At 38.3% G+C, this 20399-nt stretch overlaps 1 protein-coding gene across 1 annotated transcript in view; it reads left to right on the top strand.

Moving 5' to 3' along the window:
• The window catches only part of ABCC3 (ATP binding cassette subfamily C member 3), a 267779-nt gene that overhangs the window by 181059 nt on the left and 66321 nt on the right, over positions 1 to 20399 (top strand). Inside the window, exons 13-15 of the mRNA XM_053708487.1 lie at positions 2254 to 2400; positions 17262 to 17349; positions 18168 to 18234. Coding sequence (XP_053564462.1) covers positions 2254 to 2400; positions 17262 to 17349; positions 18168 to 18234 — 302 coding nt within the window. The remainder of the gene's footprint in view (positions 1 to 2253; positions 2401 to 17261; positions 17350 to 18167; positions 18235 to 20399) is intronic.

Genomic DNA, 20399 nt, shown 5'->3' with positions numbered 1-20399 from the left:
GTTTTCAAGCAAATATAGAAGCCTTTTGTTTAGTCTTAACATGCAATGCTACAATCGGTCTTCATTAGAGTGAAATACTGCTCACTTGCGTTTCTATTTGAATATGCATAAAAATACACAGATGGGCATTAATTGAAACTTGCAAATACACACCATACCTTTTTGAATCTAGCTGTATACATATAACACTGTTAAATATTGCTGCAAATACTGCTGCTATATAGTGCTCAAGACCTGTGCACATTCTAGAGCCTACCTCAGTATGCTGTTGTCAAAATTATTGACATAAATTAGATTTTGTGTTTAAATTTGACGCTCTCTCTATTGTCCATGTCCTTTAACTGAGCCTTTATAAACCCACTAAATGTAACCTACAAACACTAAATTCATATCACAAGCCAAAGAAATATATATATACAGTAAATGTTTGCTGGAAAGCACATGAGAGTTGCAAATGTCCCCTTAAAGGGATATTATATTAAAAAAAAAAGTCTGTGTTAAATCTAAAAAGAGTATTATGTCATAATATTTACACTATATAGATGGTAGATAAACCGATAGAAGTGTGTGTATATCTACGTATCTATCTATGTATTTATCTTTATTTGGGACAAGCTGATTGTGCAACAATATGTATATATGTATTTATTTTAACTAGGTAGCTATTAAATAGTTATTAACTATTTAATAGCTATTGTACCTAGTTAAAATAAATACAAAGTTGCCTGTAAAATAAATATAAATCCTAAAATAGCTACAATGTAACTATTAGTTATAGTATAGCTATATTAGGGTTTATTTTATAGGTAAGTATTTAGTTTTAAATAGGATTAATTTAGTTAATTTTAGGAATATTATTTCGTTTAATTTAAATTATATTTATGTTAGGGGGTGTTAGGGTTAGACTTAGGTTTAGGGGTTAATAAATTTATTAAAGTAGCGGCGACGTTGCGGGCGGGAGATTAGGGGTTAATAATTGTAGGTAGGTGGCGGAGATGTTAGAGAGGGCAGATTAGGGGTTAATAATATTTATTTTAGTGTTTGCGAGGCGGGAGTACGGCGGTTTAGGGGTTAATACATTTATTATAGTGGCGGCGAGGTCTGGTCGGCAGATTAGGGGTTGATAAGTGTAGGTAAGGTAGCAGCGACGTTGGGGGGCAGATTAGGGGTTAATAGATATAATATAGGGTCGGCGATGTTAGGGTCAGCAGATTAGGGGTTCATAGGGATAATGTAGGTTGCGGCGGTGTACGGAGCGGCAGGTTAGGGGTTAATAGTATAATGCAGGTGTCAGCGATAGCGGGGACGGCAGATTAGGGGTTAATAAGTGTAAGGTTAGGGGTGTTTAGACTCGGGGTACATATTAGGGTGTTAGGTGCAGACTTAGAAAGTGTTTCCCCATAGGAAACAATGGGGCTGCATTAGGAGCTGAACGCTGCTTTTTTGCAGGTGTTAGGTTTTTTTCAGCCAGCTCCGCCCCATTGTTTCCTATGGGGATATCGTGCACGAGCACGTTTTGCCAGCTTACCGCTACCGTAAGCAACGCTGGTATTGAGGGTTGAAGTGGAGCTAAGTTAGGCTCAACTCTAAATACCAGCGTTGTTGGAAGGGTGTGTTGGGGAAAAAAGCAACGTTAGCTACGCGGGTCTTTACCGACAAAACTCTAAATCTAGCCGTTTGTTTCTACAAAATTATCCATTGAAGTCTGGGTATATATATATATATATATATATATATATATATATATATATATATTTATTTAGGTCCTAATTGATATAAAATCTATCCTAAAGTGTAATAATCATAAACTAGATCCCAGCCTGTGCCAACATTTTATTATTAAAACTCTAACAGCAATCTTGCAACAGCTGCTTTATCATAGGAACTGTGAGTGCCGATGTAAACTGGGGTATCTGCCAGTACCCCCAAGATGCATATGCAGATATATTCTATTCACAGCACAAATGGTTATAAATATGTTCTTCTTTATTAATCCACAGACATAGTACAATTATGCAATGTTTCAAGACGAGCTCTTAATTGTGCATGATTAAGAGCTTGTCTCTTGCATAAATGTACTACGTCTGTGGATTAATAAAGAAGAAAATATTTATAACCATTTGTGTTGTGCACAGAATATATCTGATTATTAAAGCTCCAGCTAATGTACTTGGCTATTATAGTTGTCAGGAATTGTGTTTTAAAATGTTTTGTAATATTTTTTTTAATTTGTTTTATCTCAAACAATTTTAGGTTGCTTTGACAACATTTGCTGTTTATGTCTCAGTTGATGAAAAAAATATCCTTGATGCAGAGAAAGCATTTGTATCTCTCTCTTTATTTAATATTTTAAGATTCCCTCTGAACATGCTGCCTCAGGTTATAAGCAATCTCGCCCAGGTAAGTGAGCTCAGCTGCCTTCTACTACTGTACGTTATGGTAACAACAGACTTTAAAGCGATAGCAAAGAAAACAATCTGTAGACAAAGCAACGCAATCTATGCACTGCTTAGTTACAGAACACTGTTGTTTTTAATAAAAAATGTGTAACTGTAGATTAAATAAATAATGAAATTGTATTGGCTTTCATTCTGCCCTCAAACCCCTTTCTAAATCTCGCTGTAGTTCAGTGAGGTATAAAGTGGTACCACCCACTTTATTGCTTGAATTGAACGAGCACTCCCAACCTCGGGCATACGCAGTTCATCTACAGTACAATAATGATGTAAGAAAAATATTGCCGATTTAGGGCAAAATTACGAGTGGAGCACTATTTAGTGATTTCACCCACATGCTAACTGCGCTAGAAATATACTTTTTGCACGACGGGTTGTGCTCGTCGTACAAGTTGAAAGTAAAAAGTTATCACTCTTGCACCAACCCGGTGCTCGCAAAAAGCTGAACTTTGAATATTACGCACGATAACCTATCCCCTCCCCCCCATAGAGGTCAATGGAGCAAAAAAAGTGACCCCACTTGTGCTAACTCAAACCCATATTCTCAAGTGCACTAACCCGACATAAAAATATTAATTTTCACATTCCAATGTTCTTCACATAGAAAAATATGTTCTATTTATTCATAAATACATATTTGTAGATATATCTAATGGTATTTTGGTACAATATATATATATATATATATATATATATATATATATATATATATATAGAGAGAGAGAGAGAGAGAGAGAGAGAGAGAGAGAGAGATGTATACAGATATTTATAGAAATATCTATTTAGAAATACATAGAACATATTCCCTTATGTACAGAACACTGGAATATGAAACATTTACAGTAAATATACCACAATAATATTTTATTAAATAAGAATATTGCATAAATATGCTTTTACATGTTTTCATCGACTTGACTGCAAAGGGCTCCAATGCACATATATATATATATATATATATATATATATATATATATATATATATATATATATATATATATGTGTGTGTGTGTGTGTGTGTATACATGCACATACGTATTTATGTGTTTATATGTGTATATATGTCTGTAAATACATATATAAATATATAAATACATATGTATACATATATAGACATCTTTAGACATGCATAAGTATGTATGTCTATGTTAAAGCTTTTGCCTGCCTTTTTTCTAGCACCTGAGATGTCATATCTTTCAGCCTTTATAACTTTTGTGTGCAATTTACTAGATGGTGTTAAACTGTAACTGTAAAATGTTTTTTTGATGTGTTTTGTGACACTTTTTTTGTTTCGGGGAACAGTTGACCAGAGTCTGAGGATGCGCTGACCCGATGAGCGTTAACTTTAATTGCGCTCAAGCGATCGTGTTTACTTTCAACTTTTATTTCATTTGCACACACACAAACGTAAAAACCTGATATAGCTTGCGCGCAAACGATAGTGCTCCACGCGTAATCTGGCCCTGAGATGGGAGTACACTGCAGTTCTCTCTAATTGGATGTTCGCCACAGGTTCACATTTACTGTAGCGGCTGCTATGTCCCAAGAGAACACATTTTGAAGGGGGCAGACAACAGCTGCAAAATAAGTAATAAAAGGAATTGATTTATAAATACTTGCACATCAATTAAAAAAAAACCTGTATCTGTAAGATAGCTAAATGCTTTATTTGCAACTGTAAACCTTTACTATCACTTTATCATATTTGTTTATTTATTTTTAAGGCTTTACATTTGTCTGTTATCAATGACAAATGACATTTCTTTTACAAGATATGACGAGTCCACGGATTTCATCCTTACTTATGGGATATCGCCTCCTGGTCAGCAGGAGGAGGCAAAGAGCACCACAGCAGAGCTGTATATATAGCTCCTCCCTTCCCTCCCACCCCAGTCATTCTCTTTGCCTGTGTTAGTAATAGGAGAGAGGTAAAGTGAGGTGTTAGTTTAGATTCTTCAATCAAGAGTTTATTATTTTTAAAATGGTACCAGTGAGTGCTATTTTTCTCAGGGCTAGAGCTTCTGGCTTCCAGCACTGAACAGGGGAGATTTTTATTCTACTGAAAAATGCTCCCGTATTGGTTGCTGCCCTGCTGATGGTCTTAGCAAATTTTATCTGAGACCCTGCTCGTTTCCCACTGATGTGCTGAAGGTGAGGAAAAAGGAACATCTTCATTGTGTGGGACAGCTTCATACTGCGTTCAGCATTGAGGTATGTACAATCATTTATTTCTGGGGCGACTGAAGTATCTCAGAACAGACTGATACTTACTCCCGGTACAGGGAAGGGGTAATCGTTGTGCACAGGGTTAAGTTATGTGCATCAATATTGCCTTTTTTATGTGGATGATCAGTGGCCTAATAAAGGGTTAATCGGTGGATATTCTTTTATTTTGGGCTTGACGCTGGGAGATTGTGGCATGCGCAGCAAAAGTGTTCTATATTATAGCAAATAGAATATATATGTTTTTTATTGTGAGGGGCACATTGGTGGTTAGCGGTACTGTTTAAAGTATACCAACATGTATGTTTCCCATGCGGTTCTTTCTTGAGCCGGGGATTTTTGGTTGCGCCCACGATGGGCGGGGCTTAGAGTTTTGCGCGCTCAGGCGCGCATTTACTGTTCGGATCCTCTCTTGGAGCAGCAGGTGTCTACGTTCCGGTGTGGCCTAAGTCGCTTGTGTGCAGTCTCCACAAGCGGCTTTAGGAGCACCGTTTTCCACGACTAGTCAGTGTTAGATTGGGACAGGTAGGCGCCACAGCAGAGCTGTGGAGAGGTGCAAAGGGTCAATTTAGGCCTAATTTTATAGTTATTCGATCATACACTTACAGTATAAGCTTGTCAAAGGGTTAGAGTGCTTCCAAGTTACTGCAGCTTTATTGCGAAGCTACAAACGCATATATGATTTTAATTTTTAAAGAGACAGTACGTCCGTTTTTTTCAGCAATTTTTCAAACTGTATTACTGTAATTTTTTTTTAATATAAACGACCAATATTCGCTATTGCTAGTTTGTTTGTCATGGCTGAACTTCTGGAAGGTACATGTTCTATGTGTCTAGATGCCAATGTGGAACCCCCTATTACTCTTTGTCCCTCATGTACTGAGAGGGCTATACATTTTAAAGAGCAAATTTTCTTTAATGCAAGTATTTCTAAGGATGTTTCTCAGACTGATGAGACTCAGGGTATGCCGCAACACTCTCCCCAAGCGTCACAACCTTTAACGCCCGCCCAAGCGACGCCGTGTTCTTCAACTGCGTCCACTTCATTCACTCTGCAGGATATGGCTGCAGTTATGTCATCCACCCTTACTGAAGTTTTATCTAAGTTGCCAGTGTTACAAGGCAAACGCAGCAGGACAGAAGCCCATGTGGTCCCTGTGCCTTCTGATGCTTTGATGGCTATCTCCGATGTACCCTCCCAGGGCTCTGATTTGGGGGGTAGGGAGACCCTGTCTGAGGTCGAACTGTCTGACTCAGGAAGTGCGTTGCCCCAGACAGATTCGGAAGTCATGTCTTTCAGATTTAAACTTGAACACCTCCGTCTGTTACTGCGAGAGGTTTTGCTGACTCTGGACGATTGTGACTCTATTGTGGTCCCACCAGAGAAATTGTGTAAGATGGACAAATACTTAGAGGTCACTTCTTATTCCAATGTTTTTCCGGTTCCTAAGAGAATTTTGGAAATTGTTGCGAGGGAATGGGGAAGACCGGGTATCCCGTTCTCTCCTTCCCCTCTTTTTAAGAAAATGTACCCTATAGCCGACACCGTCCAGGACTCTTGGCAGACGGTCCCCAAGGTGGAGGGAGCTATCTCTACCATGGCGAAGCGTACGACTATTCCTATCGAGGACAGTTGTGCTTTCAAAGACCCCATGGATAAGAAGTTGGAGGGTCTTCTCAAAAAACTCTATGTTCATCAAGGGTTTTTATTGCAACCAGTGGCTTGCATTGTAATGGTTACGACTGTGCTGCTTTTTAGTTTGAAGCTCTAGAAGAGTCTCTTAGGTCTGAGACTTCTTTGGAGGAAATACAGGATAGAATTAAGGCCCTTAAGCTGGCTAATTCTTTTATTACGGATGCTGCCTTTCAGGTCACCAAATTGGCGGCTAAGAGTTCGGGATTCTCCATCTTAGCACGGAGAGCCCTATGGTTGAAATCTTGGTCTGCGGATGTATCCTCTAAATCCAAGCTTTTGGCTATTCCTTTCAAGGGAAAGACCCTATTCGGGCCTGACTTGAAAGAAATCATTTCTGACCTCACGGAAGGTAAGAGTCACCTCCTCCCTCAAGATAAAACATCTAAGCAAAGGGGACAACTAAGTAATTTTCTTTCCTTTCGTGATTTCAAAGGAGTCCCCCCTTCCTCTTCCGCTAAACAGGAAGGGAATTATCCTCAAGCCAAGCTCACCTGGAGACCTAACCAGGCTTGGAACAAGGGTAAACAACCCAAGAAGCCCGCTGCTGCTCCCAAGACAGCATGAAGGGGCGTCCCCCGATCCAGGACCGGTTCTAGTTGGGGGCAGACTTTCTCTCTTTGTCCAGGCTTGGATAAGAGACGTTCAGGATTCCTGGACACTAGACATTGTGTCTCAAGGGTATCAATTGGAGTTCAAAAATTCCTTCCCAAGGGGAAGGTTTCTTCTTTCACGATTGTCTGTAGACCAGATAAAAAGAGAGGCATTCTTACGTTGTGTAAAAGACCTCTCCACTATGGGAGTAATTTGTCCCGTTCCAATAGAGGAACAGGGGCAGGGGTTTTACTCAAATCTTTTTGTGGTTCCCAAAAAAGAGGGAATGTTCCGACCCATTTTAGATCTCAAGAGTCTAAACAAGTTTCTCATAGTTCCCTCCTTCAAAATGGAGACTATTCGGACAATTCTTCCATTGATCCAGGAGGGTCAATATATGACTACCGTGGACTTAAAGGATGCATATCTTCATATTCCTATCCACAGAGATCATCACAAGTTTCTGAGGTTTGCCTTTCTGGACAAACATTTTCAGTTCGTGGCCCTTCCTTTCAGGTTGGCCATGGCACCCAGGATCTTCACGAAGGTTCTAGGGTCCCTACTGGTGGTTCTCAGGCCGTGGGGCATTGCAGTGGCACCTTATCTGGACGATATTCTGATCCAGGCATCGTCTTATCAGTTGACAAAGTCTCATACCGACATGGTCCGATCCTTTCTAAGGACTCACGGGTGGAAGGTGAATCTAGAAAAGAGTTCCCTAATTCCACAGACAAGAGTTTATTTCCTAGGAACTCTAATAGACTCTATATCCATGAAAATCTTCTTGACGGAAGTCAGGAAGTTAAAGATTCTGAGTACATGCCGATCCCTTCAGTCCAATCCTCGGCCATCAGTGGCTCAGTACATGGAGGTAATTGGATTGATGGTGGCGGCAATGGACATCATTCCGTTTGCTCGTTTTCATCTAAGGCCTCTACAACTGAGCATGCTCAGACAGTGGAATGGAGATTATGCAGATTTGTCTTCTCAGATAGATCTAGATCAGGAGACAAGAGACTCTCTTCTTTGGTGGTTGTTGCAGGATCATCTGTCCCAAGGGACGTGCTTCCGCAGACCCTCATGGGTGATAGTGACAATGGACGCCAGTCTACTAGGATAGGGTGCAGTCTGGAATTCCCTGAAGGCTCAGGGTGTGTGGACTTGGTCGGAGTCTCTACTTCCAATCAATATTCTGGAATTGAGGGCTATATTCAATGTTCTTCAGACTTGGCCTCAGTTGGCCTCGGCCAAAATCATCCGATTTCAGTCGGACAACATCACGACTGTGGCTTACATCAATCATCAGGGAGGAACAAGAAGTTCCTTAGCGATGACAGAAGTATCCAAGATAATTCGGTGGGCAGAGGCTCACTCTTGTTATCTGTCAGCAATCTACATCCCAGGAGTGGACAACTGGGAAGCGGATTTTTTGAGCAGACAGACGTTTCATCTGGGGGAATGGGAACTTCATCCAGAGTTAAGCTAGTGTTCAGGATAATGATATAGTTAGGGCTATTGTTAGAGTTAAGCTAGTGTTCAGGTTAATGATAGAGTTAAGCTAGTGTTCAGGTTACTGATAGTTAAAGGGACAGTCTACACCAACATTTTTCTTATTTAAAAAGATATATAATCCCTTTATTACCCATTCCCCGTTTTTGCATAACCAACACAGTTATATTAATATACTTTTTACCTCTGTTATTACCTTGTATCTAAGCCTTTGCAGACAGCCTCCTTATCTAAGTGCCTTTGACAGGTATGCAGTGTAGTCAATCAGTGAAGACTCCTAAATAACTTCACAGGAGTGAGCACAATGTTATCTATATGACACATGTGAACTAGCACAGTCTAACTGTGAAAAACTTTCAAAATGCTCTGAGCTAGGAGGCAGTTTTCAACTGTTTAGAAATCAGTTTGAGCCTAGCTAGGTTTAGCTTTTCAAAAATACCACCAAGGGAACAAAGCAAATTTGATGATAAAAGTAAATTGGAAAGTTGTTTAAAATACTGTCCCTTTAAGCTAGTGTTCAGGTTAATGATAGAGTTAAGCTAGTGTTTAGGATAATGATATAGTTAAGCTAGTGTTCAGGATAATGATAGAGTTAGGGCTATTGCTAGAGTTAAACTAGCGTTAAGGTTACTGATAGAGTTAAGCTAGTGTTCAGGTTAATGATAGAGTTAAGCTAATGTTCAGGATAATGATAGAGTTAGGGCTATTGCTAGAGTTAAGCTAGTGTTCAGGTTAATGATAGAGTTAAGCTAGTATTCAGGATAATGATAGAGTTAGGGCTATTGCTAGAGTTAAGCTAGTGATCAGGATAAAATAGAGTTAAGCTAGTTTTCAGGTTAATGATAGAGTTAGGGCTATTGCTAGAGTCAAGCTAGTGTTCAGGTTAATGATAGAGTTAGGGCTATTGCTAGAGTTAAGCTAGTGTTCAGGTTAAAGGGACATTAAACACTAAATACATGCTAGATAGAATGATACATTCAAAGAAAAGATAAGTCCATGACTAACATGTAGATGTATTTTTTAAAGTTTCCTTAGTTGTTTAAAAAGTGACAAAATAAGTGTAAAGTTTTAGTGTGTCTAAAACACTGGGAGCTGCCATGTTGTAACTTGTGTTACCTTCTCTGCTGTGGCCAATTAGGGTCAGTTATAAATAGGTCACTAGAGTGTGCAGCCAATGGTTGTGCTAGATTTAACAGTGTTCTGCACTTCCATTTCTAACAGAAACTGAAAAGCTCACAATTTCAGAATGGAATTACAGGCAAAGAGGACAAAATAAATAATGAAAGTATATTGCAGAGTTGTTTTATATATACAATTTATCATTTTATATTACCATCTCAAAGTGTTTAATGTCCCTTTAAGGTTCTTGTTAGAGTTAAGCTAGCGTTCAGGTTAATGATAGAGTCAAGCTAGTTTTCAGGTTAATGATAGAGTTAAGCTAGCATTAAGGTTACTGATAGAGTTAAGCTAGTGTTCAGGTTAATGCTAGAGTTAAGCTAGTGTTCAGGTTAATGCTAGAGTTAAGCTAGTTTTCAGGTTAATGATAGAGTTAGGGCTATTGCTAGAGTTAAGCTAGTGTTAAGGTTAATAATAGAGTTTAGGGTTGCTATCCTCTTTGCTATCCCAAGGATGAAATACTTTTTGCTTCCTACAGTTTTGGTTAAAAATATAATGCCGTTAGCCTCATCGTATCACACTGAAACATAATATAGGCCCACGTGTGCTATAAGGTGAGTGGACAAGCTTCTCAACTTGAGAAGTTGTCCTCTCACCTTTGCAGCATACGGGCAGCGGATTCTGTTTGTCCGCTGCCTGTGTGTATCATTACATGCTCAAGTGGGCATGCAAAGTCCTCCCCTTGTGCGAGAGAAGGGTCTGTTAATCACCCCAAGCAAGTGATTTTTCTCCGCCACCTCAGAGGTGGCGAATGTTGTAAGAGGCAGCGGTCTAATGACTGCTGTTTCTTACATTGCAGGAAGAAGGCTCACATGTGTGAACCCAAAGGTTCCGAAGTAGCTTACGCTGCTTCGTACATGGAGCCCATAGAGTTTTTATTAGTGTTTAATTCTGTGCCTTTTACCACACACTTTTAATCATGACTCTTTACTTCTTGTCTTCTGTTTCACGAAAGAAAAATCCTCCTGAAATGCATTAAAGGGACAGTAAACATATTGATATTACATAGTTCTGCACTATGAAGAGAATTATGTAACACAAGGCTAGCGGTTTCTTTGAAAACATAAAGAAATTTAAAGATTTAACCCCTACAAATGTTGACTTTCCTTACCTTAATCACCGTCCTCTTCTGCTAAACTTTTTTTTCCCAAAAAATGTATCAGTGGGGTGCTGTCTAATCACAGCTTGCTCGATCGTGCTGTTGGACTAAATGTAGAGCGCACCCGTTACTAGGTAAAGCTGTCAGCTTTTCTGCCGCAAGCCTAATGTTACATAAATTTGCCCATAGTGCAGATTTGTGTAACATTAATAACATAATTTATGTAAGAACTTACCTGATAAATTCATTTCTTTCATATTAACAAGAGTCCATGAGCTAGTGACGTATGGGATATACATTCCTACCAGGAGGGGCAAAGTTTCCCAAACCTTAAAATGCCTATAAATACACCCCTCACCACACCCACAAATCAGTTTAACGAATAGCCAAGAAGTGGGGTGATAAGAAAAAAAGTGCGAAGCATATAAAATAAGGAATTGGAATAATTGTGCTTTATACAAAAAAATCATAACCACCACAAAAAAGGGTGGGCCTCATGGACTCTTGTTAATATGAAAGAAATGAATTTATCAGGTAAGTTCTTACATAAATTATGTTTTCTTTCATGTAATTAACAAGAGTCCATGAGCTAGTGACGTATGGGATAATGACTACCCAAGATGTGGATCTTTCCACACAAGAGTCACTAGAGAGGGAGGGATAAAATAAAGACAGCCAATTCCTGCTGAAAATAATCCACACCCAAAATAAAGTTTAACAAAAAACATAAGCAGAAGATTCAAACTGAAACCGCTGCCTGAAGAACTTTTCTACCAAAAACTGCTTCAGAAGAAGAAAATACATCAAAATGGTAGAATTTAGTAAAAGTATGCAAAGAGGACCAAGTTGCTGCTTTGCAGATCTGGTCAACCGAAGCTTCATTCCTAAACGCCCAGGAAGTAGATACTGACCTAGTAGAATGAGCTGTAATTCTCTGAGGCGGAATTTTACCCGACTCAACATAGGCAAGATGAATTAAAGATTTCAACCAAGATGCCAAAGAAATGGCAGAAGCTTTCTGGCCTTTCCTAGAACCGGAAAAGATAACAAATAGACTAGAAGTCTTACAGAAAGATTTCGTAGCTTCAACATAATATTTCAAAGCTCTAACAACATCCAAAGAATGCAACGATTTCTCCTTAGAATTCTTAGGATTAGGACATAATGAAGGAACCACAATTTCTCTACTAATGTTGTTGGAATTCACAACTTTAGGTAAAATTCAAAAGAAGTTCGCAACACCGCCTTATCCTGATGAAGAATCAGAAAAGGAGACTCACAAGAAAGAGCAGATAATTCAGAAACTCTTCTGGTAGAAGAGATGGCCAAAAGGAACAAAACTTTCCAAGAAAGTAATTTAATATCCAATGAATGCATAGGTTCAAATGGAGGAGCTTGAAGAGCCCCCAGAACCAAATTCAAACTCCAGGAGGAGAAATTGACTTAATGACAGGCTTTATACGAACCAAAGCTTGTACAAAACAATGAATATCAGGAAGAATAGCAATCTTTCTGTGAAAAAGAACAGAAAGAGCAGAGATTTGACCTTTCAAGGAACTTGCGGACAAACCCTTATCTAAACCATCCTGAAGAAATTGTAATATTCTCGGTATTCTAAAAGAATGCCAAGAAAAATGATGAGAAAGACACCAAGAAAGATAAGTCTTCCAGACTCTATAATATATCTCTCTGGATACAAATTTACGAGCCTGTAACATAGTATTAATCACAGAGTCAGAGAAACCTCTTTGACCAAGAATCAAGCGTTCAATCTCCATACCTTTAAATTTAAGGATTTCAGATCCTGATGGAAAAAAGGACCTTGAGACAAAAGGTCTGGTCTTAACGGAAGAGTCCACGGTTGGCAAGAGGCCATCCGGACAAGATCCGCATACCAAAACCTGTGAGGCCATGCCGGAGCTACCAGCAGAACAAACGAGCATTCCTTCAGAATCTTGGAGATTACTCTTGGAAGAAGAACTAGAGGCGGAAAGATATAGGCAGGATGATACTTCCAAGGAAGTGAAAATGCATCCACTGCCTCCGCCTGAAGATCCCGGGATCTAGACAGATACCTGGGAAGTTTCTTGTTTAGATGAGAAGCCATCAGATCTATTTCTGGAAGTTCCCACATTTGAACAATCTGAAGAAATACCTCTGGGTGAAGAGACCATTCGCCCGGATGCAACGTTTGGCGACTGAGATAATCCGCTTTCCAATTGTCCATACCTGGGATATAAACCGCAGAGATTAGACAGGAGCTGGATTCCGCCCAAACCAAAATTCGAGATACTTCTTTCATAGCCAGAGGACTGTGAGTCCCTCCTTGATGATTGATGTATGCCACAGTTGTGACATTGTCTTATCTGAAAACAATGAACAACTCTCTCTTCAGAAGAGGCCAAGACTGAAGAGCTCTGAAAATTGCACGGAGTTCCAAAATATTGATCGGAAATCTCACCTCCTGAGATTCCCAAACCCCTTGTGCCGTCAGAGACCCCCACACAGCTCCCCAACCTGTAAGACTTGAATCTGTTGAGATTATAGTCCAGGTCGGAAGAACAAAGAAGCCCCCTGAACTAAACGATGGTGATCTGTCCACCATGTCAGAGAGTGTCGTAAAATCAGTTTAAAGATATTAATTGAGATATCTTTGAGTAATCCCTGCACCATTGGTTCAGCATACAGAGCTGAAGAGGTCGCATGTGAAAACGAGCAAAGGAGATCGCATCTGATGCGGCAGTCCTAAGACCCAACATTTCCATGCATAAGGCTACCAAAGGGAATGATTGTGACTGAAGGTTTTGACAAGCTGATATCAATGTTAAACTTCTCTTGTCTGACAAGGACAGAGTCATAGACACTGAATTTATCTAGAAACCTAAAAAGGTTACCCTTGTCTGAGGAATCAATGAACTGAATGGTAAATTGATCCTCCAACCATGAACTTGAAGAAACAAGTCGATTCGTATGAGATTCTTCGAAAATGAGAAGACTGAGCAAGTACCAAGATATCGTCCAAATAAGGAAATACCAAAACCCTATTCTCTGATTACAGAAGAAGGGCACCGAGAACCTTTGAAAAAAATTCTTGGAACTGAGGCTAGACCAAACAGTAGAGCCACAAAACTGGTAATGCTTGTCTAAAAAGAGAATCTCAGACACTAAAAGTGATCTGGATGAATCGGAATATGCAGATACACATCCTGTAAATCTATTGTAGACATATAATGCCCTTGCTAAACAAAAGGCAGGATAGTCCTACAGTAACCATCTTGAATGTTGGTATCCTAACATAACGATTCAATAATGATAGATCCAGAACTGGTCTGAAGGAATTGACCTTCTTTGGTACAATGAAGAGATAAAATAAAACCCCAGCCCCTGTTCCAGAACTGGAACTGGCATAAATACTCCAGCCAACTCTAGATCTGAAACACATTTCAGAAATGCTGAGCCTTGCTGTGTCAACTGGGACACGGGAAAGAAAAGAATCTCTTAGCAGGAGGCCTTAACTTGAAGCCAATTCTGTACCTTTCTGAAACAATGTTTCTGAAACCAGAGATTAAGAACGGAATTGATCCAAATTTCTTTGAAGAAAACGTAATCTGCCCCATACCAGCTGAGCTGGAATAAGGGCCGCACCTTCATAGGTACTTAGGAGCTGACTATAGGTTTCTATAAGGCTTGGATATATTCCAAACTGGAAATAGTTTCCAAACTGATACCGCTCCTGAGGATGAAGGATCAGGCTTTTGTTCCTTGTTGTGAGGAAAGGAACGAAATGATTATTTACCCTGGAAAGAAAGGGAAAGCAAAGTTGACTTAGAAGACATGTCAGCATTCCAAGTTTAATCCATAAAGCTTTTCTAGCTAAAATAGCTAGAGACATATACCTGACATCAACTCTAATGATATCAAAAGATGGTATCACCAATAAAATAATTAGCATGTTATAGAATAATAATAATGCTATAAAATTATGATCTGTTACCTGTTGCGCTAAAGCTTCTAACCAAAAAGTTGAAGCTGCAGCAACATCCGCTAAAAATATAGCAGGTCTAAGAAGATTACCTGAACATAAGTAAGCTTTTCTTAGAAAAGATTCAATTTTCCTATCTAAAGGATCCTTAAATGAAGTACTATCTGCCATAGGAATAGTAGTACATTAGCAGGAGTAGAGACAGCCCCATAACCTTAGGGATTTTTGTCCCAAAAAACTCTAATCTGTCAGATGGCACAGGATATAATTTGCTTAAACGTCTAGAAGGAGTAAATAAATTACCCAAATTATTCTATTCCCTGGAAATTACTTCAGAAATAGCATCAGGGAGATAAAACACTTCTGGAATAACTACAGGAGATTTAAAAACCTTATTTAAACGTTTACATTTAGTATCAAGAGGACCAGAATCCTCTATTTCTAATGCAAATAACACTTCTTTAAGTAAAGAACGAATAAATTCCATCTTGAACAAATACAAAGATTTATCAGCATCAACCTCTGAGACAGAAACCTCTGAACCAGAAGAACCATTATCAGTATCAGAATGATGATGTTCATTTAAAAATTCATCTGAAAAAAAGAGAAGTTTTAAAAGACTTTTATGTATACTAGAAGGAGAAATAACAGACATAGCCTTCTTAATGGATTTAAAAAATAAAATCTCTTATGTTATCAGGAACACTCTGAAAATTAGATGTTGACGGACAGCAACAGGTAATGTAATAGTACTAAAGGAAATTTTATCTGCATTAATAAGTTTGACATGACATGCAATACAAATAACAGCTGGAGAAACAGATACCAAAAGTTTATAGCAGACTTAGCTTGGTAGCTCCAGCACTGTGCAGTGATTTTCCTGTAGTATCTTCTGACTCAGTTGCAACGTGGAACATCTTGCAATATGTAAAAGAAAAAAACAACATATAAAGCAAAATTGATCAAATTCCTTAAATGACAGTTTCAGGAATGGGAAAAAAATGCCAGTGAACAAGCTTCTAGCAACCAGAAGCAATAAATAAAGAGACTTAAATAATGTGGAGACAAAAATGACGCCCATATTTTTTAGCGCCAAAAAAGACGCCCACATTATTTGGCGCCTAAAATGTTTTTGGCGCCAAAAATGACGCCACATCCGGAACGCCGACATCTTTGACGCAAAATAACGTCAAAAAATGACGCAACTTCCGGCGACACGTATGACGCCGGAAACGGAAAAGAATTTTTGCGCCAAAAAAGTCCGCGCCAAGAATGACGCAATAAAATGAAGCATTTTCAGCCCCCGCGAGCCTAACAGCCCACAGGGAAAAAAGTCAAATTTTTGAGGTAAGAAAAAATATGATAATTCAATGCATAATCCCAAATATGAAACTGACTGTCTGGAAATAAGGAAAGTTGAACATTCTGAGTCAAGGCAAATAAATGTTTGAATACATATATTTAGAACTTTATAAATAAAGTGCCCAACCATAGCTTAGAGTGTCACAGAAAATAAGACTTACTTACCCCAGGACACTCATCTACATGTTTGTAGAAAGCCAAACCAGTACTGAAACGAGAATCAGTAGAGGAAATGGTAAATATAAGAGTATATCATCGATCTGAAAAGGGAGGTAAGAGATGAATCTCTACGACCGATAACAGAGAACCTTATGAAATAGACCCCGTAGAAGGAGATCACTGCATTCAATAGGCAATACTCTCTTCACATCCCTCTGACATTCACTGCACGCTGAGAGGAAAACCGGGCTCCAACTTGCTGCGGAGCGCATATCAACGTAGAATCTAGCACAAACTTACTTCACCACCTCCCTTGGAGGCAAAGTTTGTAAAACTGATTTGTGGGTGTGGTGAGGGGTGTATTTATAGGCATTTTAAGGTTTGGGAAACTTTGCCCCTCCTGGTAGGAATGTATATCCCATACGTCACTAGCTCATGGACTCTTGTTAATTACATGAAAGAAATCTACATTTAATGTCCCTTTAAATGTCATAATATATTTGAAAGGGACCTGAAACCGAACAATTGTCTTTCATTATTTTATATAGAGCATGTGATTTCTAATTTACTTTTATTATCAAATTTTCTTTGTACACTTGTTATCTTATTTTGACTATAAGGCAGCAGTTTTGCAAGAATGTTATCCATTTGCAACAGTTCAACAGCTTCAGACACCTACCTGGGTATCTCTTCAACAAACAATATTGTGGGAATAAAGCAAATTTGATAGTAGAAGTAAATTGGAAAATTGTATGCTCGGTCTGAATCACACAAGAAAATGTTTGCCAACCTTCTTCCTTCTCTTCACCAAGCTATAGAGTCATGTGGTTCTTTATCTCTCTGTATGATGTCATAACTCCTTGCACCTTTTTAGTAATGTAGAACTGTATCACATTACTTTAATTCTGTAGTAATATAGTACAGTAACAATTGTTTTTTTCCTAAAAAAAGGAAATATTGTATTCATATTCCCGTGTTTACTTACAATGATTATTTTGCCTATTTTAGGCCAGTGTTTCTATTAAGAGAATCCAGAATTTCTTGGCTAACGATGAACTGGACCCAAATGCTGTGAATAAAGATAAAACAATACCTGGTGAGAAACAACAGATTTTAAATATGTACATGTAATTAGCATAATTAATGATGCAAGATTATGTTTTATTTAACTTGACACGTATATTATTATTTATTATTATCGTGTATTTGTATAGCGCCACAAAAATCCATAGCGCTGGTATAACAGTCGATGTCTGACTTAAAAATGACATGAAAACAATTATTTTTACAATGTTAATTAAAAACTTTAAATACATTTGTAACCATTTTTCATTTAAAAGGTAAAATAAACTGGTCAAATTATAAAGGAGTTTGCAAATTTGTATTAATGCTTATTGGATGACAGGGACAACGCAAGCAGTTACCTAGTCTACTTTGCCTAGAGGATCTTTTTACATTAGGAAGTGTGCACTATGGATGCTGTTTGTAACAATGCTATACATTGTTGCAAATTCTGCTGCCATAGAATGCTAACAACATGTTTGTTCTCTTGAGCTCATATGAGCTTACCTAGGTTCACTTTTCAACAAAAGATAAAAAGGGAAAATTTGATAATAAAAGTAAATTGGAAATATTTTTTTCTTTAAATAGCATGCCCTTTCTGAATATTGAAAGTTCAATCTAGGTGTTACTGTCCCTTTAACAATGCAAAATAAAACTCACATGAGAAATGTTTAGTTAATTGTACATATGTCATTGGGCGCTGTGAGGGACAAAATTAACATGACACTCAGGAAATGTATTTATACGTCTTACTAAACAGTTCCAGTGATTATTTTAATATTAACACAATCAGCCAGTGTCAATTTACCCAGCTTGTTCTTGTTTTCTGCTAATGTGTTTTCTTCTTAACAGGTAACGCCATTACAGTACGGAATGGGATTTTCAGCTGGGCGAAGAATGATGAGGCTATTCTACAAAAGTAAGATTGTGTCTTGTTTAATAGAACTTGAATGTACAGTATCCCACAAAAGTGAGTACGCCCCTCACATTTGTGTAAATATTTGATTATATCTTTTCATGTGACAACACTGAAGAAATGACACTTTGCTACAATGTAAAGTAGTGAGTGTACAGCCTGTATAACAGTGTAAATTTGCTGTCCCCTCAAAATAACTCAACACACAGCTATTAATGTTACAGTTAGGGCTTATTTTAAGGCTAAGGCTAGTAGCAGGATTAGAGCCAGTGCCAGGGATAGGGTTAGTATTAAAGGGATATGAAATCCAAAATGTTTCTTTCATGATTCAGATAGGCCATGGGATTTTAAACAACATTCTAATTTACTTCTATTATCTATTTTTCTTCGTTCTCATGGTATATTTTGTTTAAAAAGTAGGGTCATGTGCTTAGGAGCCGGCCATTTCTGGAGCAATATATGGCAGCAGTTTTGCAACAATGTTATCCATGTGCAAGAGCAGTAGAGGGCAGCACTATTTTCTGCCATGTAGTGCTCCAGATGCCTACCTAGCTATTATGGGAATTACACAAATTCAATAGAAATAAAATGTAAACTTTTTTAAAATGGTAAGCTCTGTCTCAATTACAAAATAAAGGGTTTCAGTTTCATATCCCTTTAACACTAGCCATACCCCTTGCACTAGATAGGTCTAGGGATATGGTTAGTGTTAAGACTGGATAAAGCCATGATAGGATGTCAGAGAGATCTTCAGTGCTATACTATATATCTATCCTGAGAGTTCATAATTTATTTGCTAGTGTTCTTATAGTGTAGTATTAGTATTTGCAGAACTCTAAGTCAAATGTGCTCACCAACAAGCTCTTGATTCAGATGATCTTCAGTGTTGTTTATGCTTAACCCATTCACACAACCTCATAAACTGTAAATGTTATTTTATAAATAAAAAGAGAGAAGCGCTCAACCTGGGAACGAACAATAGCATAATAGCTTGTTCTATGGCTAGTTACCACCCAAGAAGCAGCCTCTTTTTGGCCAACATGTGTCTTTCACAGAGAAGAACTTTCCTGAAGCATATCAGTCTGATCCCGACTTCACAGTACAGTCCAGCCCCGAAATACCAGGCAATCCCTCTCTGAACGAGAGAAACAGCAAAACCCCAGACGTAGTGTTCTTATAGTATAGTATTAGTATTTGCAGAACTCTAAGTCAAATGTGCTCACCAACAAGCTCTTGATTCAGATGATCTTCAGTGTTGTTTATGCTTAACCCATTCACACAACCTCATAAAATGTAAATGTTATTTTATAAATAAAAAGAGAGAAGCGCTCAACCTGGGAACGAACAATAGCATAATAGCTTGTTCTATGGCTACTTACCACCCAAGAAGCAGCCTCTTTTTGGCCAACATGTGTCTTTCACAGAAAAGAACTTTCCTGAAGCATAGTACAGTCCAGCCCCGAAATACCAAGCAATCCCTCTCTGAACGAGAGAAACAGCAAAACCCCAGACTATTGTGGGCCTCATCAGTGAGGTGCAGCCATATCCCTCTAGGCACACTGAGCAACGGGTCCACGTCTGGATTCCCGCATCACACTTAGGGACTTCCCTAAGTGTCATAATTTGCATAAAAAAAGAGAGAAGCGCTCAACTTGGGAACGAACAATAGCATAATAGCTTGTTCTATGGCTAGTTACCACCCAAGAAGCAGCCTCTTTTTGCCCAACATGTGCCTTTCACAGAGAATAACTTTCCTGAAGCATATCAGTCTGATCCCGACTTCACAGTCCAGCTCACGAAATACCAGGCAATCCCTCTCTGAACGAGAGAAACAGCAAAACCCCAGACGTAGTGTTCTTATAGTATAGTATTAGTATTTGCAGAACTCTAAGTCAAATGTGCTCACCAACAAGCTCTTGATTCAGATGATCTTCAGTGTTGTTTATGCTTAACCCATTCACACAACCTCAAATATAAAATGTAAATGTTATTTTATATCTGATTAATTTTTCTAATTTCTAAAACTAAAACTGATTTCTAAATTACTAAAATAAACCAAAATTGATTTCCAAATTTCTTGTATTTCTAGGCAGAATGATCTGTCTATTTATTTATTTATTTTTTACATTTCTCAACTCCTATCAGGCAACCTGACAAGTTTATCATCC

This window comes from Bombina bombina, chromosome 1 (assembly GCF_027579735.1).
Source record: "Bombina bombina isolate aBomBom1 chromosome 1, aBomBom1.pri, whole genome shotgun sequence".
In the NCBI taxonomy this organism is placed as follows: domain Eukaryota; kingdom Metazoa; phylum Chordata; class Amphibia; order Anura; family Bombinatoridae; genus Bombina; species Bombina bombina.
The sequence above is the reverse complement of the archived record's forward strand: the minus strand, read 5'-3'. Positions and strand labels throughout refer to the sequence as shown.